The 17489-nt window shown below is 37.9% G+C and overlaps 1 protein-coding gene across 2 annotated transcripts in view; it reads left to right on the top strand.

Annotated features, from left to right (window-relative positions):
• RGS22 (regulator of G protein signaling 22) overlaps nucleotides 1-17489 on the top strand; it is a 181628-nt gene that overhangs the window by 148740 nt on the left and 15399 nt on the right. Inside the window, exons 24-27 of one of the 2 annotated variants that reach the window (XM_049700216.1) lie at nucleotides 1600-1698; nucleotides 6164-6257; nucleotides 6375-6453; nucleotides 7599-7637. In XM_049700216.1, the coding sequence (XP_049556173.1) occupies nucleotides 1600-1698; nucleotides 6164-6257; nucleotides 6375-6453; nucleotides 7599-7620 (294 nt within the window). In that variant the 3' untranslated portion in view covers nucleotides 7621-7637. Of the gene's footprint in view, nucleotides 1-1599; nucleotides 1699-6163; nucleotides 6258-6374; nucleotides 6454-7598; nucleotides 9265-17489 lie in introns of those variants that run through there. The other variant, XM_049700215.1, reaches the window with a different exon arrangement.

Raw genomic sequence — 17489 nt, 5'->3', positions numbered from 1 at the left:
TTAAAAGGGGGCTTCCCTGGTGGCGCAGTGGTTGAGAGTCTGCCTGCCGATGCAGGGGACACGGGTTCGTGCCCCGGTCCGGGAAGATCCCACATGCCGCGGAGTGGCTAGGCCCGTGAGCCATGGCCACTGAGCCTGCGCGTCCGGAGCCTGTGCTCCGCAACGGGAGAGGCCACAACAGTGAGAGGCCCGCGTAATGGAAAAAGAAAAAAAAAAAAGCATTAAAAGGTGTTCAACCTCAGTAGTAACCAAAGACACGTAGACCGGCAAAGAAGAAAATATCCAGTGTTGGTTGAGGGTATGAGGAAGAGGCCTGCAAATTCATGCATTATTGGAGAAAGTGTAAAATGGTGCTTTGTTTCTGAAGGGCAATTAGACAACTTTTATTGTTTAAAATGTTCATTCTTTATAATCCGGCAGATAGACTTCTAGACATTTATTCTAAAGGAGAGAATTTTAAAAGTGCAGAAAGATGTTTGTATACAGCATTGTTTATAATAGTAAAAATTTTTAATGACTTAAATTTCTAATAGCAGGTATTGGTTAAATCATCTATGGTACATTCCTTTACTAGAATATTATTCACCTGTTTAACTGATAATGTAGTTTATTCTTTAATCATTCAACAAATATTTGAGTGTATGAGACCATTCAGGTCTTCTATGATGGCACAGTGCTTAAGAATCTGCCTGCCAATGCAGGGAACACGGGTTCAAGCCCTGGTCCGGGAAGATCCCACATGCCATGGAGCAACTAAGCCCATGTGCCACAAGTACTGAGCCTGCGCTCTAGAGCGCAAGAGCCACAACTACTGAGCCCACGTGCCACAACTACTGAAGCTCACATGCCTAGAGCCCGTGTTCCACAAGAAGAGAAGCCACCGCAATGGGAAGCCCACACACAGCAAGGAAGAGTAACCCCCACTCGCTGCAACTAGAGAAAGCCCGTGTGCAGCAATGAAGACCCAACACAGCCAAAAATAAAATTAAATAATTGTTTTTAAAAAGACCATTCATCCAGTGAAAATGATGATGTAATTTATGCATTCCATCATCCAACAAATATTTAAGTATATACTCTGTGTTCTGCAGTAGGCATACTTGGTGAATGATACAAAGACCCTGCCCTTATATTCCTGTTCTTTATTTATTCACAGAGAAATGTTTTCATGATATTTTTCATGAAAAAGCAGATTTTAAAAGTTTGTATACTGTGATTCCATTTATATGAAATTTAGCTAATAAAATATCAATATTCAAGTTATAGATTATATCTAAGCATTTGTCTAGTGAGAAGTTTGGATGGATGTTCATGAAAATGTAGTGGTTTTTCTTGGAAGCTAGAATTTGGAGGTGATTATTACATTCTACTTTATAATTTCTCTCATTTATTTTTTAATATTTTTATATTAGTATGAAAGAAATTAAAGATCATAACAGTAGAATATGTCATATTCATGACATTGACTTGATGAAACCTTGTGGTGCGGTGCTTACCACAAAATATTTTTTCATAAGATGTTATGACTTCTGAACTGTAAGTTTATGTTAATATAGTGTTACCCATTTTTTGGAATAATTTAATTTAATATAATTACAGGATGGAATCAAACAATATCCAAGTACTTCAGGATCTGCTATCAAAACAGCTGCTTTAATCAGTGACCCAGGTTTAGGCCAGCAAGCATACGGCCAACAGGTAAGCAGGAAAGATATCACTTCTTCTGTAGAGCAATGGATAGCAGAATGCAAAGGATCATGAGAGATTACTACAAGCAACTATATGCCAATAAAATGGACAACATGGAAGAAATGTACAAATTCTTAGAAAAGCACAACCTTCTGAGACTGACACAGGATGAAATAGAAAATATAAACAGACCAAACACAAGCACTGAAATTGAAACTGTGATTCAAAATCTTCCAACAAACAAAAACCCAGGACCAGATTGCTTCACAGGCGAATTCTATCTCACATTTAGAGAAGAGCTAACACCTATCCTTCTCAAACTCTTCCAAAATATAACAGAGGGAGGAACACTCTGAAACGCATTCTATTAGGCCACCATCACCCTGATACCAAAACCAGACAAAGATGTCACCAAAAAAGAAAACTACAGGCCAATATCACTGATGAAAATAGATGCAAAAATCCTCAACAAAATACTAGCAAAGAGAATCCAACAGCACATTAAAGGGATCATACACCATGATCAAGCAGGGTTTATCCCAGAAATGCAAGGATTCATCAATATACACAAATCAATCAATGTGATACACCATATTACCAAACTGAAGGATGAAAACCATATGATCATCTCAATAGATGCAGAAAAAGCTTTTGACAAAATTCAACATCGATTTATGATAAAACGCCATCCAGAAAGTAGGCATAGAGGGAACGTACCTCAACATAATAAAGGCCATATGTGACAAACCAAGAGCCAGCATCATTCTCAATGGTGAAAAATTGAAACTATTTCCACTAAGATCAGGAACAAGACAAGGTTGCCCACTCTCACCACTATTATTCAACATAGTTTTGGAAGTCTTAGCCACAGAAATCAGAGAAGAAAAAGAAATAAAAGGAATCCAAATTGGAAAAGAAGAAGTAAAACTGACACTGTTTGCAGATGACATGATGCTGTACATAGAGAATCCTAAAGATGCCACCAGAAAACTACTAGAGCTAATTAATGAATTTGGTAAAGTAGCAGGATACAAAATTAATGCACAGAAATCTCTTGCATTCCTATACACTAATGATGAAAAACCTGAAAGAGAAATTAAGAAAACACTCCCATTTACCATTGCAACAAAAAGAATAAAATACCTAGGAATAAACCTACCTAAGGAAACAAAGACCTGTATGCAGAAAACTATAAGACACTGTTGAAAGAAATGAAAGATGATAGAAACAGATGGAGAGATATACCATGTTCTTGGATTGGAAGAATCAACATTGTGAAAATGACTATACTACCCAAACAATCTACAGATTCAATGCAATCCTTATCAAACCACCAATGGCATTTTTCAAAAAACTGGGACAAAAAATTTCACAATTTGTATGGAAATACAAAAGTCCCCGAATAGCCAAAACAATCTTGAGAAAGAAAAACGGAGCTGGAGGAGCCAGGCTCCCTGACTTCAGAGTATACTCTAAAGCTACAGTAATCAAGACAGTATGGTACTGGCACAAAAACAGAAATATAGATTGATGGAAAAGGATAGAAAGCCCAGAGATAAACTCACACACATATGGTCACCTTGTCTTTGATAAACGAGGCAAGAATATACAGTGGAGAAAAGACAGCCTCTTCAATAAGTGGTGCTGGGAAAACTGGACAGCTTAATGTAAAAGAATGAAATTAGAACACTCCCTAACACCATACACAGAAATGCACAAAATGGATTGAAGACCTAAATGTAAGGCCAGACACTATAAAACTCTTAGAGGAAAACATAGGCAGAACACTCTATGACATAAATCACAGCAAGATCCTTTTTGACCCACCTCTTAGAGAAATGGAAATAAAAACAAAAATAAACAAATGGAACCTAATGAAACTTAAAAGCTTTGCAGAGCAAAGGAAACTATATACAAGACGAAAAGGCAACCCTCAGAATGGGAGAAAACATTTGCAAACCAAGCCACTGACAAAGGATTAATCTCCAAAATATACAAGCAGCTCATGCAGCTCAATATCAAAGAAACAAACAACCCAATCCAAAAATGGGCAGAAGACCTAAATCGACATTTCTCCATAGAAGATATACAGATTGCCAAGATACACATGACAGGATGCTCAACATCTCTAACCATTAGAGAAATGCAAATCAGAACTACAATGAGATATCACCTCACATCAGGCAGAATGGCCGTCATCATGAAATCTACAAACAATAAATGCTGGAGAGGGTGTGGAGAAAAGGGAACCCTCTTGCACTGTTGTTGGGAATGTAAATTGTTACAGCCACTATGGAGAACAGTATCGAGGTTCCTTAAAAAACTAAAAAAGAACTACCATACGACCCAGCAATCCCACTACTGGGCATGTACCCTGAGAAAACCATAAGTCAAAAAGAGTCATGTAGCACAATGTTCATTGCAGGACTATTTACAGTAGCCAGGTCATGGAAGCAACCTAAGTGTCCATCAACACATGAATGGATAAAGAAGATGTGTCACATATATACAATGGAATAGTACTCAGCCATAAAAAGAACTGAAATTGCGTTATTTGCAGTGAGTTGGATGGACCGAGAGAGTGTCATACAGAGGGAAGTAAGTCAGATAAATACAAATACCATATGTTAACACATATATATGGATTCTTAAAAAAAAGGGAAAAGAAAACAAATGGTTCTGAAGAACATAGGGTCAGAACAGGAATAAAGATGCAGAAATAGAGAATGGACTAGAGGACATGGGGAAGGGGAAGGGTAATCTGGGACGAAGTGAGAGAGTGGCATGGACATATATACATTACCAATTGTAAAACAGTTAGCTAGTGGGAAGCAGCTGCATAGCACAGGGATATCAGCTAGGTACTTTGTGTCCTCCTAGAGGGGTGGTATAGGGAGGGTTGGAGGGAGACGCAAGTGGGAGGAGATACGGGGATATATGTATACATTTAGCTGATTCACTTTGTTATACAGCAGAAACTAACACCATTGTAAAGCAATTGTACTCCAATAAAGATGTTAAAAAATAAGTAAATTAAAAAACAAAACAAGAAACAACAAATAAGTTTTTCAAGGATGTGCAGAAAATGTAACACTTGTACACTGTTGGTGAGAATGTAAATTGGTGTAACCACTCTGAAAAACAGTACGGAGAGTCCTCAAAAACATAAAACTAGAACTACCATAGGATCCAGCAGTTCCACTACTGAGTATTTGTGAAGAAAACAAAAACACCGGTTCTAAAAGATACATTCACCCCTATGTTCATTGCAAGATTATTTACAGTAGCCAAGATATGGAAGCAACCTAAGTGCCAATCAATATATGAATGGATAAAGAAGAAGTGGTACACACACACACACACACACACACACACACACACCAGAATATTACTCAGCCATAAAATGAATGAAATCCTGCCATTTGTGATAACATGATGGACCTATGGTGTATTACGCTAAGTGAAATAAGTCAGAGATAGACAAATGAACAAACGGAACCAAACAGAAACAGAGTCTTAGATACAGAGAACAAACAGGTGCCAGAGGGGAGGGTATTGGTAGGAGGAGAGAAATAGGTAAGTGGTAGTGAGAGGTACGAACTTTCAGTTACAAAATAAATGAGTCACAGGTATGAAATGTGTAGTGTGGGAATATAGTCAATAATTATGTAATATCTTTATTGTGACAGATGACAACCAGACTTATCATGGTGATCATTTTTAACATATAGAAATATGGAATCACTGTGTTGTGCACCAGGAACTAGCGTGGTGTTGTAGGTCAATTATACTTCCAAAACAAACAAACTCGGTGAAAAAGAGATCAGATTTGTGGCTACCAGAGGTGGAGGGTGGAGGGAGGGTGAATTAGATGAATGTAATCTAAAGTACAAGTTTTCAGTTATAAGGTAAGTACTAAGTAGGTAATGTACAACATGATAAAAATAGTGAACACTGCTGTATGTTACAAATGAAAACTGTTAAGAGAGTAAATCCTAAGACTTCTCATCATAAGGAAAAAATTCTTTTTTCTATTTCTTTAATATTATATTTATATGAGATGATAGGTGTTTTCCAAACCTCTTGTGATCATTTCATGATGTGTGTAAGTCAAATCATTATTATTGTACACCTTTAACTTAAACAGTGCTATATGTCAATTACATCTCAATAAAACTAGAACAAAATTTAAATTATTAAAAATTTAGGTCAAGGCTGTAGAAAAATCCCTTTACTTCATCATAAACATATCTACATAAATGTAGATCCGTAATAATTTTTGGTACCCAGTTAAAAGTTTAAATCAGTAAGTTCTGTTTATGAAAATTCATATAAAGTTTTGAAATGTGCACATTTCTTTATATGTGTTCTTCTAGCATAAATGGTTTAAATGAGGGAGCTGATATTATCTTACCTTCAGTTTATTTAATGGGGCAAATATTTCCAAAATTAATTTTGAAAATTGTTTTCTTAGCCAACCTGGTGCTACTCAAAGTACATAGAAGCCTTAGAACAGGAAAGGATTCTTCTTAAAATTCAAGAAGAACTAGAAAGAAAGTTGTTTGCAGGTAATTTTTGCTCTTTGCTTACAGGGTTGCTTTGTTATCTTCTATTACAGATTAATGTTAGCGGACTTTGTTAATTATTACTTCACTGTTTCCCTTATTTCTCTTATTTTTGTGCAGCCACACCATCTTTTACAAATTTCAAGTCTACTGCTTCCGCTGTCTTTGAAAAAGACCATATCTTCCCACAACATTCAGAGTGAGTTTCATGTGATAGTCTATCTTCAGTTCTTTCTTCCTTATTGTTAGAACTCTACCTGTCACTTGGCCATCTGGAGAGGGTAGGAAGGGATGAGGACTGATTCCTTCCCAACTGCTCTGACTCCCAAGTTAGGAGAATTTCAGAGTGTGTGTGTTCCGTCTGTCTCTGTTTTTTTCTCCTCTGCTGATGAGGAAAGACTATGACATACACCCAACACTACATCCTATTTCCAGAGTGACAGCACTCATGGAAGTGTATACACTGCTGCTGATAGGTACAAGATAAGTCATAGACTGAATTGATCAGTCCCATCCATGTCTCTCTGACTCACACACTAATGCACGTGCACACCTGCACAGTGCACACACAAAACACACACACACACAAACACACACACATACACTTACACTCTCCAGTAACAAACTGATGGCTAGGAGCACCTTGCCTCCCTTCTGAATGGCACAGTCTCCTGAATAGAAAGGCCCCTGGGGAATGATAATTGATTGCTTCTATCTGCTCCTTATCTAGTCTTCTCTTCCACAAAGAACATTTATGGAAGAGTGGGCTTAGTTTCCCAAGGTTTCCCAAGCTGAATTTTTCTAAGTTCCACTTTCCCAAGATGGGAATATAAGAAAGAACTGAAAATCAAACTGGGGTCCTTCTCTCATACAGATACTGATGTGATTATACAGTTTTGATACTAGCGTTAGAGTTTAACAATGCCCTTACAAAGTAGTATACTAGTATAATGTAATGTATGTGTAACCCATTGACCTAATACTTAAAGAACCCTGTAAAAGCCCCCTTTCTCTTATCTTCCATCTTGTAGCTTAGATTTTTGTTTCTGAAAATCCTTAGTTTTCTGGTTCTTGGGAGGGTTTGATGAGCAGGCCTTTATGCTCTTAGCCTGCTCATCTTTTTTCTCTTCTGATTTATCCTACTCACTGTGCCCTCTGTCAGTTCCCCCACCCCATAGACCAACCTCACAGTCCCTCCAACATTTAGGGTGTGCTGACACATTTGTTAACTTTTTTGATCCTTCTTACAACTCTGTGTACGTTTCTGTTTTTGTTGGTTGGGATTTAAATTTTCTCTAGCAGCTTATGTTTCAATCATTTCTTCTTCTTCTTCTTCTTTTGCAGGAATTCTTTAAACCAAATTTAACTAACATGGAAGCTCAAGTGAGTTTTTGACGGTCTGCTTTAGAGCAAGCCTATCATCTAAATAAAGTTTAGCTTGTTTTACTTCCACAGTTTGAAAACGACGTCTCTTCTGTACACACGACATACAAGACTATAAAAATTTTTTTAACTTATTTAGGATAAAATGACTTCTATCTAGGTTAGAAGAATCAAAATGTTTTGCTTATCACCCACGTTAAGGAACTATGTTTTGCTCCTCAAGTAGTCTTCCAACAAATATTCCTTGAGCACTCACTATACAGTTGACCCTTGCACAACACAGGTTTGAACTGCACAGGTCCACTTATATGCAGATATTTTTCAATAGTAAACATTACATTACTACAAGATCTGTGGTTGGTTGAATCCACAGATGCAGAACTGCGCATACAGAGGAACCGTGGATACAGGGGCTTACTATAAGTTATACACAGATTTTCAACTTTGTGAAGGGTTCAGTACCCCTACCCTCTGTGTTGTTCAAGGGTTAGCTGTATTTGGTTAGCAGGTATATTCAGCAAGTGCTTAGGGGACTAATATTCCTAGCAATAAATTGACCCAAAACATAGAGGGAAAAGCCTTCCCCACCTTATCCCTATCCCTATCCCACTCTAAAGAAACCGTGTATTAAAGCAGTGAGAACCAGACTTTAGTGTGCATAAGACTCACTGTAACATTTGCTAGCAATGCCGATTCCTGGGCTCACTCTCTGAGAGTCTGATTCAGTAGTTCTTGAGCAGAACCCAGGAATCTCCCTCTTTAATGGACATCCTAGTTGTGTGTGTGATATGGGCATTCCACAGACCACTCTTTGAGATAAACTGTTAGGGTAGCAAGAGAAGACCTTTAAAAGGCAAAAGTCCTCTTATTAACTGGAGTTACACTTATAGCAGAGAGAACCCAGACATACATCCTCCTATCCTCTTTCCTGGAGGGAAAGGAGAATCTGAAATAAATGATCTGGGAGGATGAACCTTCACCATCGGTTGGCCTCAGGACTCAGAAGCTCCAAGGACTGTGACCTGGCTTAGCAGGTTGGAAGCCTTAGACTTTCACCTTATTATGATCCCAGAAAGTATATTCAAAATAGGAACTACCATTCCTAATTCTCTAAAGAGTTAGACATTGTAAAGAGGGGAAGTATCAGGAGGCACACTTCAAAGATCATTTTTCTTCTAAAGCAGTGGTTTTTTGGACACTTTTTTTTAAAGCATTGGAACCCTGTAGTTGCCTCTGCTCCCATACTCCTCTATACCCCATATTGGCCAAGAAGTTTGAATCTCTTTTCCATTCATTGCCTTTGTTTTTTTTTTGTTTTTTTTTTTATTCCATTCCTTTTCTGCCTTCTTTTGATTTTAACTGATCATTTTATGTGATTCCATTTTCTCTCAGCATATCAATTATACTTCTTCTTAAAATTTTCTTGTTGGTTGCCCCTAGAGTTTGCAATATACATTTACAGCTAATAAAAATCCACTTTCAAATAATACTCTGCTGCTTCATGGGTAATGCAAGTACCTTTTAACAGAATTTTCCAATTTCTCCCTCCTGTCGCTTATCATATTGCTGTCAATGAATTCACTTATCCATAAGCTGTAATCACTGAATGCATTATTGCTGTCATTATTTTGAGCAAACTGTTTTCTCCTAGGTCAATAAAGAATAAGAAAAATAAAAGTTATTATTTTACCTTCATTTATTCCTTCTCTAATGGTCTTTTCTTCTTTGTGTAGATCTGAGTTTCTGACATACCATTTTCCTTCTCTCTGAAGAACTTCTTTTAAAATTTCTTTCAAAGAAGGTCTGTTGTTTGCCTTAGGACATCTTTATTTCTCCTTAACTTTTGAAGGATAATTTCACCAGATAAAAAATTATAGGTTAGTGGGGTTTTTTCTTTCAACCCTTCAAATACTTCACTCTCCTTGTTTGCATGGTTTCTGAAGAGAAGGCAAATGCAATTCTTTTCTTGTCCCCCAGCTTCTTTCAAGATTTTCTCTTCATCTTTGATTTTCCACAATTCAAATACTATATGTCTAGGTGTAGATTTTTTTGTATATGTCCTGCTTGTGATCTCTGAGATTACTGGATCAGTAGTTTCATGTCTGTCATTAATTTTGAAAAACTCTGTCATTATTACTTCAAATATTTCCTCTGTTCCTTTCTTTTTTTTCTTCCGCTATTTCTATTACATATATCTTGTACCTTTTGTAATTGTCCCATAGTTCTTGGATATTCTATTCTGTCTCTTTCATTGCTTTTTTCCTCTTTGCATTTCAGTTTTGGAATTTTCTACTGACCTCTTTTCAAGCTCACTGATTCTTCCCACAGCTGTATCTAGTCTATTGATGAACCCATCCAAGGCATTCTTCATTTCTGTTTCAGTGTTTTCAATTACTAGCATTTCCTTTTGAATGTCCATCTCTCTGCTTACATTATTCAGACGTTCTTACATATTGTACACTTTTTTTATTAGATCTGTTAGCATATTAATCATAGTTATTATAAATTGCTGGTCTGATAATTCCAAAATCTCTGCCATATCTGAGTCTGATTCTGATGCTTGCTTTTTGTCTCTTCATACTGTGGGGTTTTTTTTGCCTTTTAGCATGCTTTATAGCATTTTGTTGAAAGTAACATATGATGCATCAGGTAAAAGGAACTGAGGCATATGGGCACTTAGTGTGTGAGATTTTATGTTTATCTGGCTAGGAGTTAGGCTGTATTTAATGTTTGCTATAGCTGTGGTGTTAGAGGCTGAAATTTCCTCTCATTTTTTATCTCCTCTGTTGTTTTGGGTTTTCCTGGAGATTCCTTCGTAGGGTCTGAGGTTTGCAGTTCTTTTATCTGTAATCCCTGTTATTATACAGGAGCACTATTAATGTGGTAGTAGAATGTGAGATAAAAAGTGTTTTCTAGTCCCCTGAGTAGATCTCAGTCTGTTAGTGAGCCTGAGTTGGATATTTCCCTTCTCCCGTGTCAGTTAGGCTATGGGAAAACAACAGTCTGTTAGGCTTTGGCAAAATAGTTTCCCTTGAGGGCAGGCCTTGTTAGGAAGACCAGAGAACTCTGGGTGTATTCCAATATGGTTCCTCTATCCTTCCCCATACCAGAAGCAGGAGGGGATTTTTCTCTGATCTTTACAATGAGAACCCAGTGGAGCTCCTGGAAGTAAAATTCAAGAATGTGGTGATGGGGCAGGGAGGAGGGTATGGAAGCTAAGGGCCCCCTTGGATTTTTAACTCTCAAGCTATTCTACACTGAGCCTTGAGAAATTCATCAACTACCATTTAAAGTTTTCCTACTGAGGAGATTGGCTCAAGATGGCAGACTAGAAGGACATGCTCTCACTCCCTCTTTTGAGAACACCAGAATCACAACTATCTGCTGAACAATCATCAACAAGAAGACACTGGAACTCACCAAAAAAGATACCCCACATGCAAAGACAAAGGAGAAGCCACAATGAGATGGTAGGAGGGATGCAATCACAATAAAATCAAATCCCATAACTGCTGGGTGGGTGACTTACAAACTGGAGAACACTTATACCACAGAAGTCCACCCACTGAAGTGAAGGTTCTGAGCCCCACGTCAGGCTTCTGAACCTGGGGGGTCCGGCAACGGGAGGAGGAATTCCTAGAGAATCAGACATTGAAGGTTAGTGGGATCTGATTGTAGAACTTCAACAGAACTTGGGGAAACAGAGACTCCACTCTTGTAGGGCACACACAAAGTAGTGTGCACACTGGGACGCAGGGGAAGGAGCAGTGACCCCATAGGAGACGGAACTAGACCTACTGGCTAGTGTTGGAGGGTCTCCTGCAGAGGCAGGGGGAGGCTGTACCTCACTGTGATGACAAGGACACTGGCAATAGAAGCTCTGGGCAGTACTCCTTGGTGTGAGCCCTCCCAGAGTCTGCCATTAGCCAAATCAAAGAGCCCGGGTAGGCTTGTGTTGGGTTGCCTCAGGCCAAACAACCAAGAGGGAGGGAACCCAGTTCCACCCATCAGAAGACCAGCGGATTAAAGTTTTACTGTGCTCTGCCCACCAGAGCAACAGCCAGCTCTACCCACCACCAGTCCCTCACATCAGGAAAATTACACAAGCCCCTTAGATAGCCTCATCCACCAGAGGGCAGACAACAGAAGCAACAAGAACAACAATCCTGCAGCCTGTGGAACAAAAACCACATTCATAGAAAGATAGACAAGATGAAAAGGCAGTGAGCTATGTACCAGATGAAGGAACAAGAAGAAACCTCAAAAAAACTAAATGAAGTGGAGAAAGGCAACCTTCCAGAAAAAGAATTCAGAATAATGATAGTGAAGATGATCCAGGACCTCAGAAAAACAATGGAGGCAAAGATGGAGAAGATACAAGAAATGTTTAACAAAGACCTAGAAGAATTAAAGAACAAACAAACAGAGATGAACAATACAACAACTGAAATGAAAACTAAACTAGAAGGAATCAATAGCAGAATAACTGAGGCAGAAGAACGGATAAGTGACCTGGAACACAGAGTGGTGAAATTCACTGCTGCGGAAGAGAATAAAGAAAAAAGAATGAAAAGAAATGAAGACAGCCTAAGAGCCCTCTGGGACAACATTAAATGCAACAACATTCGCATTACAGGGGTTCCAGTAGAACAAGAGAGAGAGAAAGGACCAGAGAAAATATTTGAAGAGATTATAATTGAAAACTTCCCTAACATGGGAAAGGAAATAGCCACCCAAGTCCAGGAAGCACAGAGAGTCCCATACAGGATAAACCAAAGGAGAAACATGCTGAGACACTTAATAATCAAATTGGCAAAAATTAAACACAAAGAAAAATTATTGAAAGCAGCAAGGGAAAAATGACAAATAGCATACAAGGGAGCTCCCATAAGGTTAACAGCTGATTTCTCAGCAGAAACTCTAGAAGCCAGAAGGGACTGGCATGATATACTTAAAGTAATAAAAGGGAAGAACCTACAACCAAGATTACCTGGCAAGGATCTCATTCAGATTCGATGGAGAAATCAAAAGCTTTACAGACAAACAAAAGGTAAGAGAATTCAGCACCACCAAACCAGATCTACAACAAATGCTAAAGGAACTTCTCTAAGTGGGAAACACAAAAGAAGAAAAGGACCTACAAAAACAAACCCAAAACAATTAAGAAAATGGTCATAGGAACATACATATCAATAATTACCTTAAACCTGAATGGATTAAGTGCTCCAACCAAAAGACACAGGCTTGCTGAATGGATACACAAACAAGACCCATATATATGCTGTCTACAAGAGACCCACTTCAGACCTAGGGACACATAGAGACTGAAAGTGAGGGGATGGACAAAGATATTGCATGCAAATGGAAATCAAAAGAAAGCTGGAGTAGCAACACTCATATCAGATAAAATAGACTAAAACAAAGAATGTTACAAGAAACAAAGAAGGAAACTACATAATGCTCAAGGGATCAATCCAAGAAGATATAACAGTTATAAATATATATGCGCCCAACATAGGAACACCTCAATACATTAGGCAACTGCTAATATCTATAAAAGAGGAAATTGACAGTAACACAATAATAGTGGGGGACTTTAACACCTCACGTGCACCAATGGACAGAACATCCAAACAGAAAATTAATGAGGAAACACAAGCTTTAAATGACACAATAGACCAGATAGATTTAATTGATATTTATAGGACATTCCACCAAAAAACTGCAGATTACACTTTCTTCTTCTTTTTGTAGTTATTTCTGAGATATACATTTTAAAGTAATAACTAGAATTATGACTTGTAACATTATACCAGAACATATAAGATTTTTAGAAATTTCATGTAATGTCTGAAACATTTATATTAACATATTTCCATACAAATAACCCAAAGAAAGTTTAGTACTAGTCTTTTTGTTTGTATGTTTTTTTATACTGTAGGTTCTTCTTAGTCATCAATTTTATTCACATCAGTGTATACATGTCATTCCCAATCGCCCAATAGAGCACACAACAATCCCAAACCCACCGTGTTTTTCCCCCCTTGGTGTCCATACGTTTGTTCTCTACATCTCTGTCTCAACTTCTTCCCTGCAAACCGGTTCATCTGTACCATTTTTCTAGGTTCAACATACATGCATTAATATACGATACTTGTTTTTCTCTTTCTGACTTACTTCACTCTGTTTGACAGTCTCTAGATCCATCCACATCTCAACAAATGACTCAATTTCATTCCTTTATATGGCTGAGTAATATTCCATTGTTTATATGTACCACAACTTCTTTATCCATTCATCTGTCGATGGGCATTTATGTTGCTTCCATGACTTGCCTATTGTAAATAGTGCTGCAATGAACATTGGGGTGAATGTGTCTTTTGGAATTATGGTTTTCTCTGGGTATATGCCCAGTAGTGGGATTGCTGGATCATATGGTAATTCTACTTTTTGTTTTTTTTTTTTTTTTTTTTCAGTATGCGGGCCTCTCACTGTTGTGGCCTCTCCTGTTGCGGAGCACAGGCTCCGGACGCGCAGGCTCAGTGGCCATGGCTCACAGGCCCAGCCACTCTGCGGCATGTGGGATCTTCCCGGACCAGGGCATGAACCCGTGTCCCCTGCATCGACAGGCGGACTTTCAAACCCTGCGCCACCAGGGAAGCCCTATTTTTAGTTTTTAAGGAACATCCATACTGTTCTCCATAGTGGCTGTATCAATTTACATTGCCACCAACAGTGCAATAGGGTTCCCTTTTCTCCACACCCTCGCCAGCATTTGTTGTTTGTAGATTTTCTGATGATACCCATTCTAACTGGTGTGAAGTGATACCTCATTGTAGTTTTTGCTTGTTTGTTTGTTTTGTGGTACGCGGGCCTCTCACTCTTATGGCCTCTCCCATTGCAGAGCACAGGCTCCGGATGCGCAGGCTCAGCGCCCATGGCTCACTGGCCTAGCTGCTCCACGGCATGTGGAATCCTCCCGGACTGGGGCACAAACCTGTGCCCCCTCCATCGGCAGGCAGACTCTCAACCACTGCGCCAACAGGGTAGCCCCTCTCATTGTAGTTTTGCTTTGCATTTCTCTAATAATTAGTGATGTTGAGCAGCTTTTCATGTGCTTCTTGGCCATCTGTATGTCTTCTATGGAGAAATGTCTATTTAAGTATTCTGCCCATTTTTGAATTGAGTTGTTTGTTTCATTAATATTGAGCTGCATGAGCCATTTATATTTTTGGAGATTAATCCTTTGCCCAATGATTCATTTGCAAATATATTCTCCCATTCTGTGGGTTGTCTTTTCGTCTTGTTTATGGTTTCCTTTGCTGTGCAAAAGCTTTTAAGTTTCATTAGGTCCCATTTATTTATTTTTGTTTTTATTTCCATTACTCTAGGAGGTGGATCAAAAAAGATCTTCCTGTGATTTATGTCAAAGAGTGTTCTTCCTATGTTTTCCTCTAAAAGTTTTATAGTATCTGTTCTTACATTTAGGTCTAATCCACTTTGAGTTTATTTTTGTGTATGGTGTTAGGGAGTGTTCTAATTCATTCTTTTACACGTAGCTGTCCACTTTTCCCAGCACCACTTATTGCAGACACTGTATTTTCTCCATTGTATATCCTTGCCTCCTTTGTCATAGATTAGTTGACCATAAGTGTGTGGGTTTACCTCTGGGCTTTCTATCTTGTTCCATTGATCTATGTTTCTGTTTTTGTGCCAGTACCATATTGTCTTGATTACTGTAGCTTTGTAGTATACTCTGAAGTTAGGGAGTCTGATTCCTCCAGCTCCGTTGTTTTCCTTCAAGACTGCTTTGGCTATTCAGAGTCTTTTGTGTCTCCACATAAATTTTAAGATGATTTGTTCTAGTTCCGTAAAAAATGCCATTGGTAATTTGATAGGGATTGCAGTGAATCTGTAGATTGCTTTCAGTAGTATAGTCATTTTCACAATATTGATTCTTCCAATCCAAGAACATGGTATGTCTCTCCATCTGTTGGTATCTTTAATTGCTTTCATCAGTGTCTTATAGTTTTCTGCATACAGGTCTTTTGTCTCCCTAGGTAGGTTTATTCCTAGGTATTTTATTCTTTTTGTTACAATGGTAAATGGGAGTGTTTCCTTAATTTCTTTTTCAGATTTTTCATCATTAGTGTATAGGAATTCAAGAGATTTCTGTGCATTAATTTTGTATCCTGCAACTTTACCAGATACATTGGTTAGCTCTAGTAGTTTCCTGGTGGCATTTTTAGGATTCTCTATGTATAGTATAATGTCATCTGAGAACAGTGATAGTTTTACTTCTTCTTTTCCAATTTTTATTACTTTTATTCCTGTTTCTTTTCTGATTGCCGTAGCTAGGACTTTGAAAACTATGTTGAATAATAGTGGTAAGAGTGGACATTCTTGTGTCGTTCCTGATCTTAGAGGAAATGCTTTCAGTTTTTCACAATTGAGAATGATGTTTGCTGTGGGTTTGTCGTATATGGCCTTTATTATGTTGAGGTAGGTTCCCTCTATGCCCACTTTCTGGAGAGTTTTTATTTTAAATGGGTATTGCATTTTGTCAAAATATTTTTCTGCATCTATTGAGATGATCATATGGTTTTTCTTCTTCAATTTGTTGATATGGTGTATCACATTGATTGATTTGCGTATATTGGAGAATACTTGCATCCCTGGGATAAACCCCACTTGATCATGGTGTATGATCCTTTTAATGTGTTGTTGGATTCTGTTTGCTACTACTTTGTTCTGGATTTCTGCGTCTATATTCATCAGTGATATTGGTCAGTAATTGTTTTTTTTTGTCGTATCTTTGTCTGGTTTTGGTATCAGGGTGAATGTGGCCTCATAGAATGAGTTTGGGAGTGTTCCTCCCTCTGCAATCTTTTGGAAGAATTTGAGAAGGATGGGTGTTGGCTCTTCTATAAATGTTTGATAGAATTCCCCTGTGAAGCCATCTGGTCCTGGACTTTTGTTTGTTGGAATATTTTTAAACACAGTTCCAAATTCTTTACTTGTGACTGGTCGGGTCATATTTTCTATTTCTTCCTGGTTCAGTCGTGGAAGGTTATACCTTTCTAAGAATTTTTCCATTTCTTCCAGGTTGTTCATTTTATTGGCATAGAGTTGCTTATAGTGGTCTCTTAGGATGATTTGTATTTATGCAGTGTCTGTTGTAACTTGTACTTTTTATTTCTAATTTTGATTTGAGTCCTCACCATCTTATTCTTGATGAGTCTGGCTAATGGTTTATAAATTTTTTTTATCTTCTCAAAGAATCAGCTTTTGGTTTCCTGGTCTTTGCTATTGTTTCCTTTGTTCCTATTTCATTTCTTTCTGCTTGGATCATTACGATTTCTTTCCTTCTGCTAACTTGGGTTTTTTTTTGTTCTTCTTTGTGTAGTTCCTTTAGGTGTATGGTTAGATTGTTTATTTGAGGTTTTTTCTTGTTTCTTGAGGTAGGCTTGTATAGCTATACACTTCCCTCTTAGAAGTGCTTTTGCTGCATCCCATAGGTTTTGGATCATTGGGTTTTCATTTTCATTTGTCTCTAAGTATTTTTTTATTTCCTCTTTGATTTCTTTAGTGATCTCTTGGTTATTTAGTAACGTATTGTTTAACCTCCATGTGTTTGTGTTTTTTATGTTTTTTCCCCTCTAATTGATTTCTAATCACAAAGTGTTGTTTGTGGTCAGAAAAGATGCTTGATATGATTTCAATTTTATTAAACTTACTGAGGCTTGATTTGTGAGCCAAGATGTGATCTATCCTGGAGAATGTTCCATGCGCACTTGAGAAGAAAGTGTAATCTGCTGTTTTTGTATGGAATGTCCAATAAATATCAATTAA

This window comes from Orcinus orca, chromosome 17, assembly GCF_937001465.1.
Source record: "Orcinus orca chromosome 17, mOrcOrc1.1, whole genome shotgun sequence".
Classification (NCBI taxonomy): Eukaryota; Metazoa; Chordata; class Mammalia; order Artiodactyla; family Delphinidae; genus Orcinus; species Orcinus orca.
This window is presented reverse-complemented; position numbering and strand designations above follow the sequence as displayed.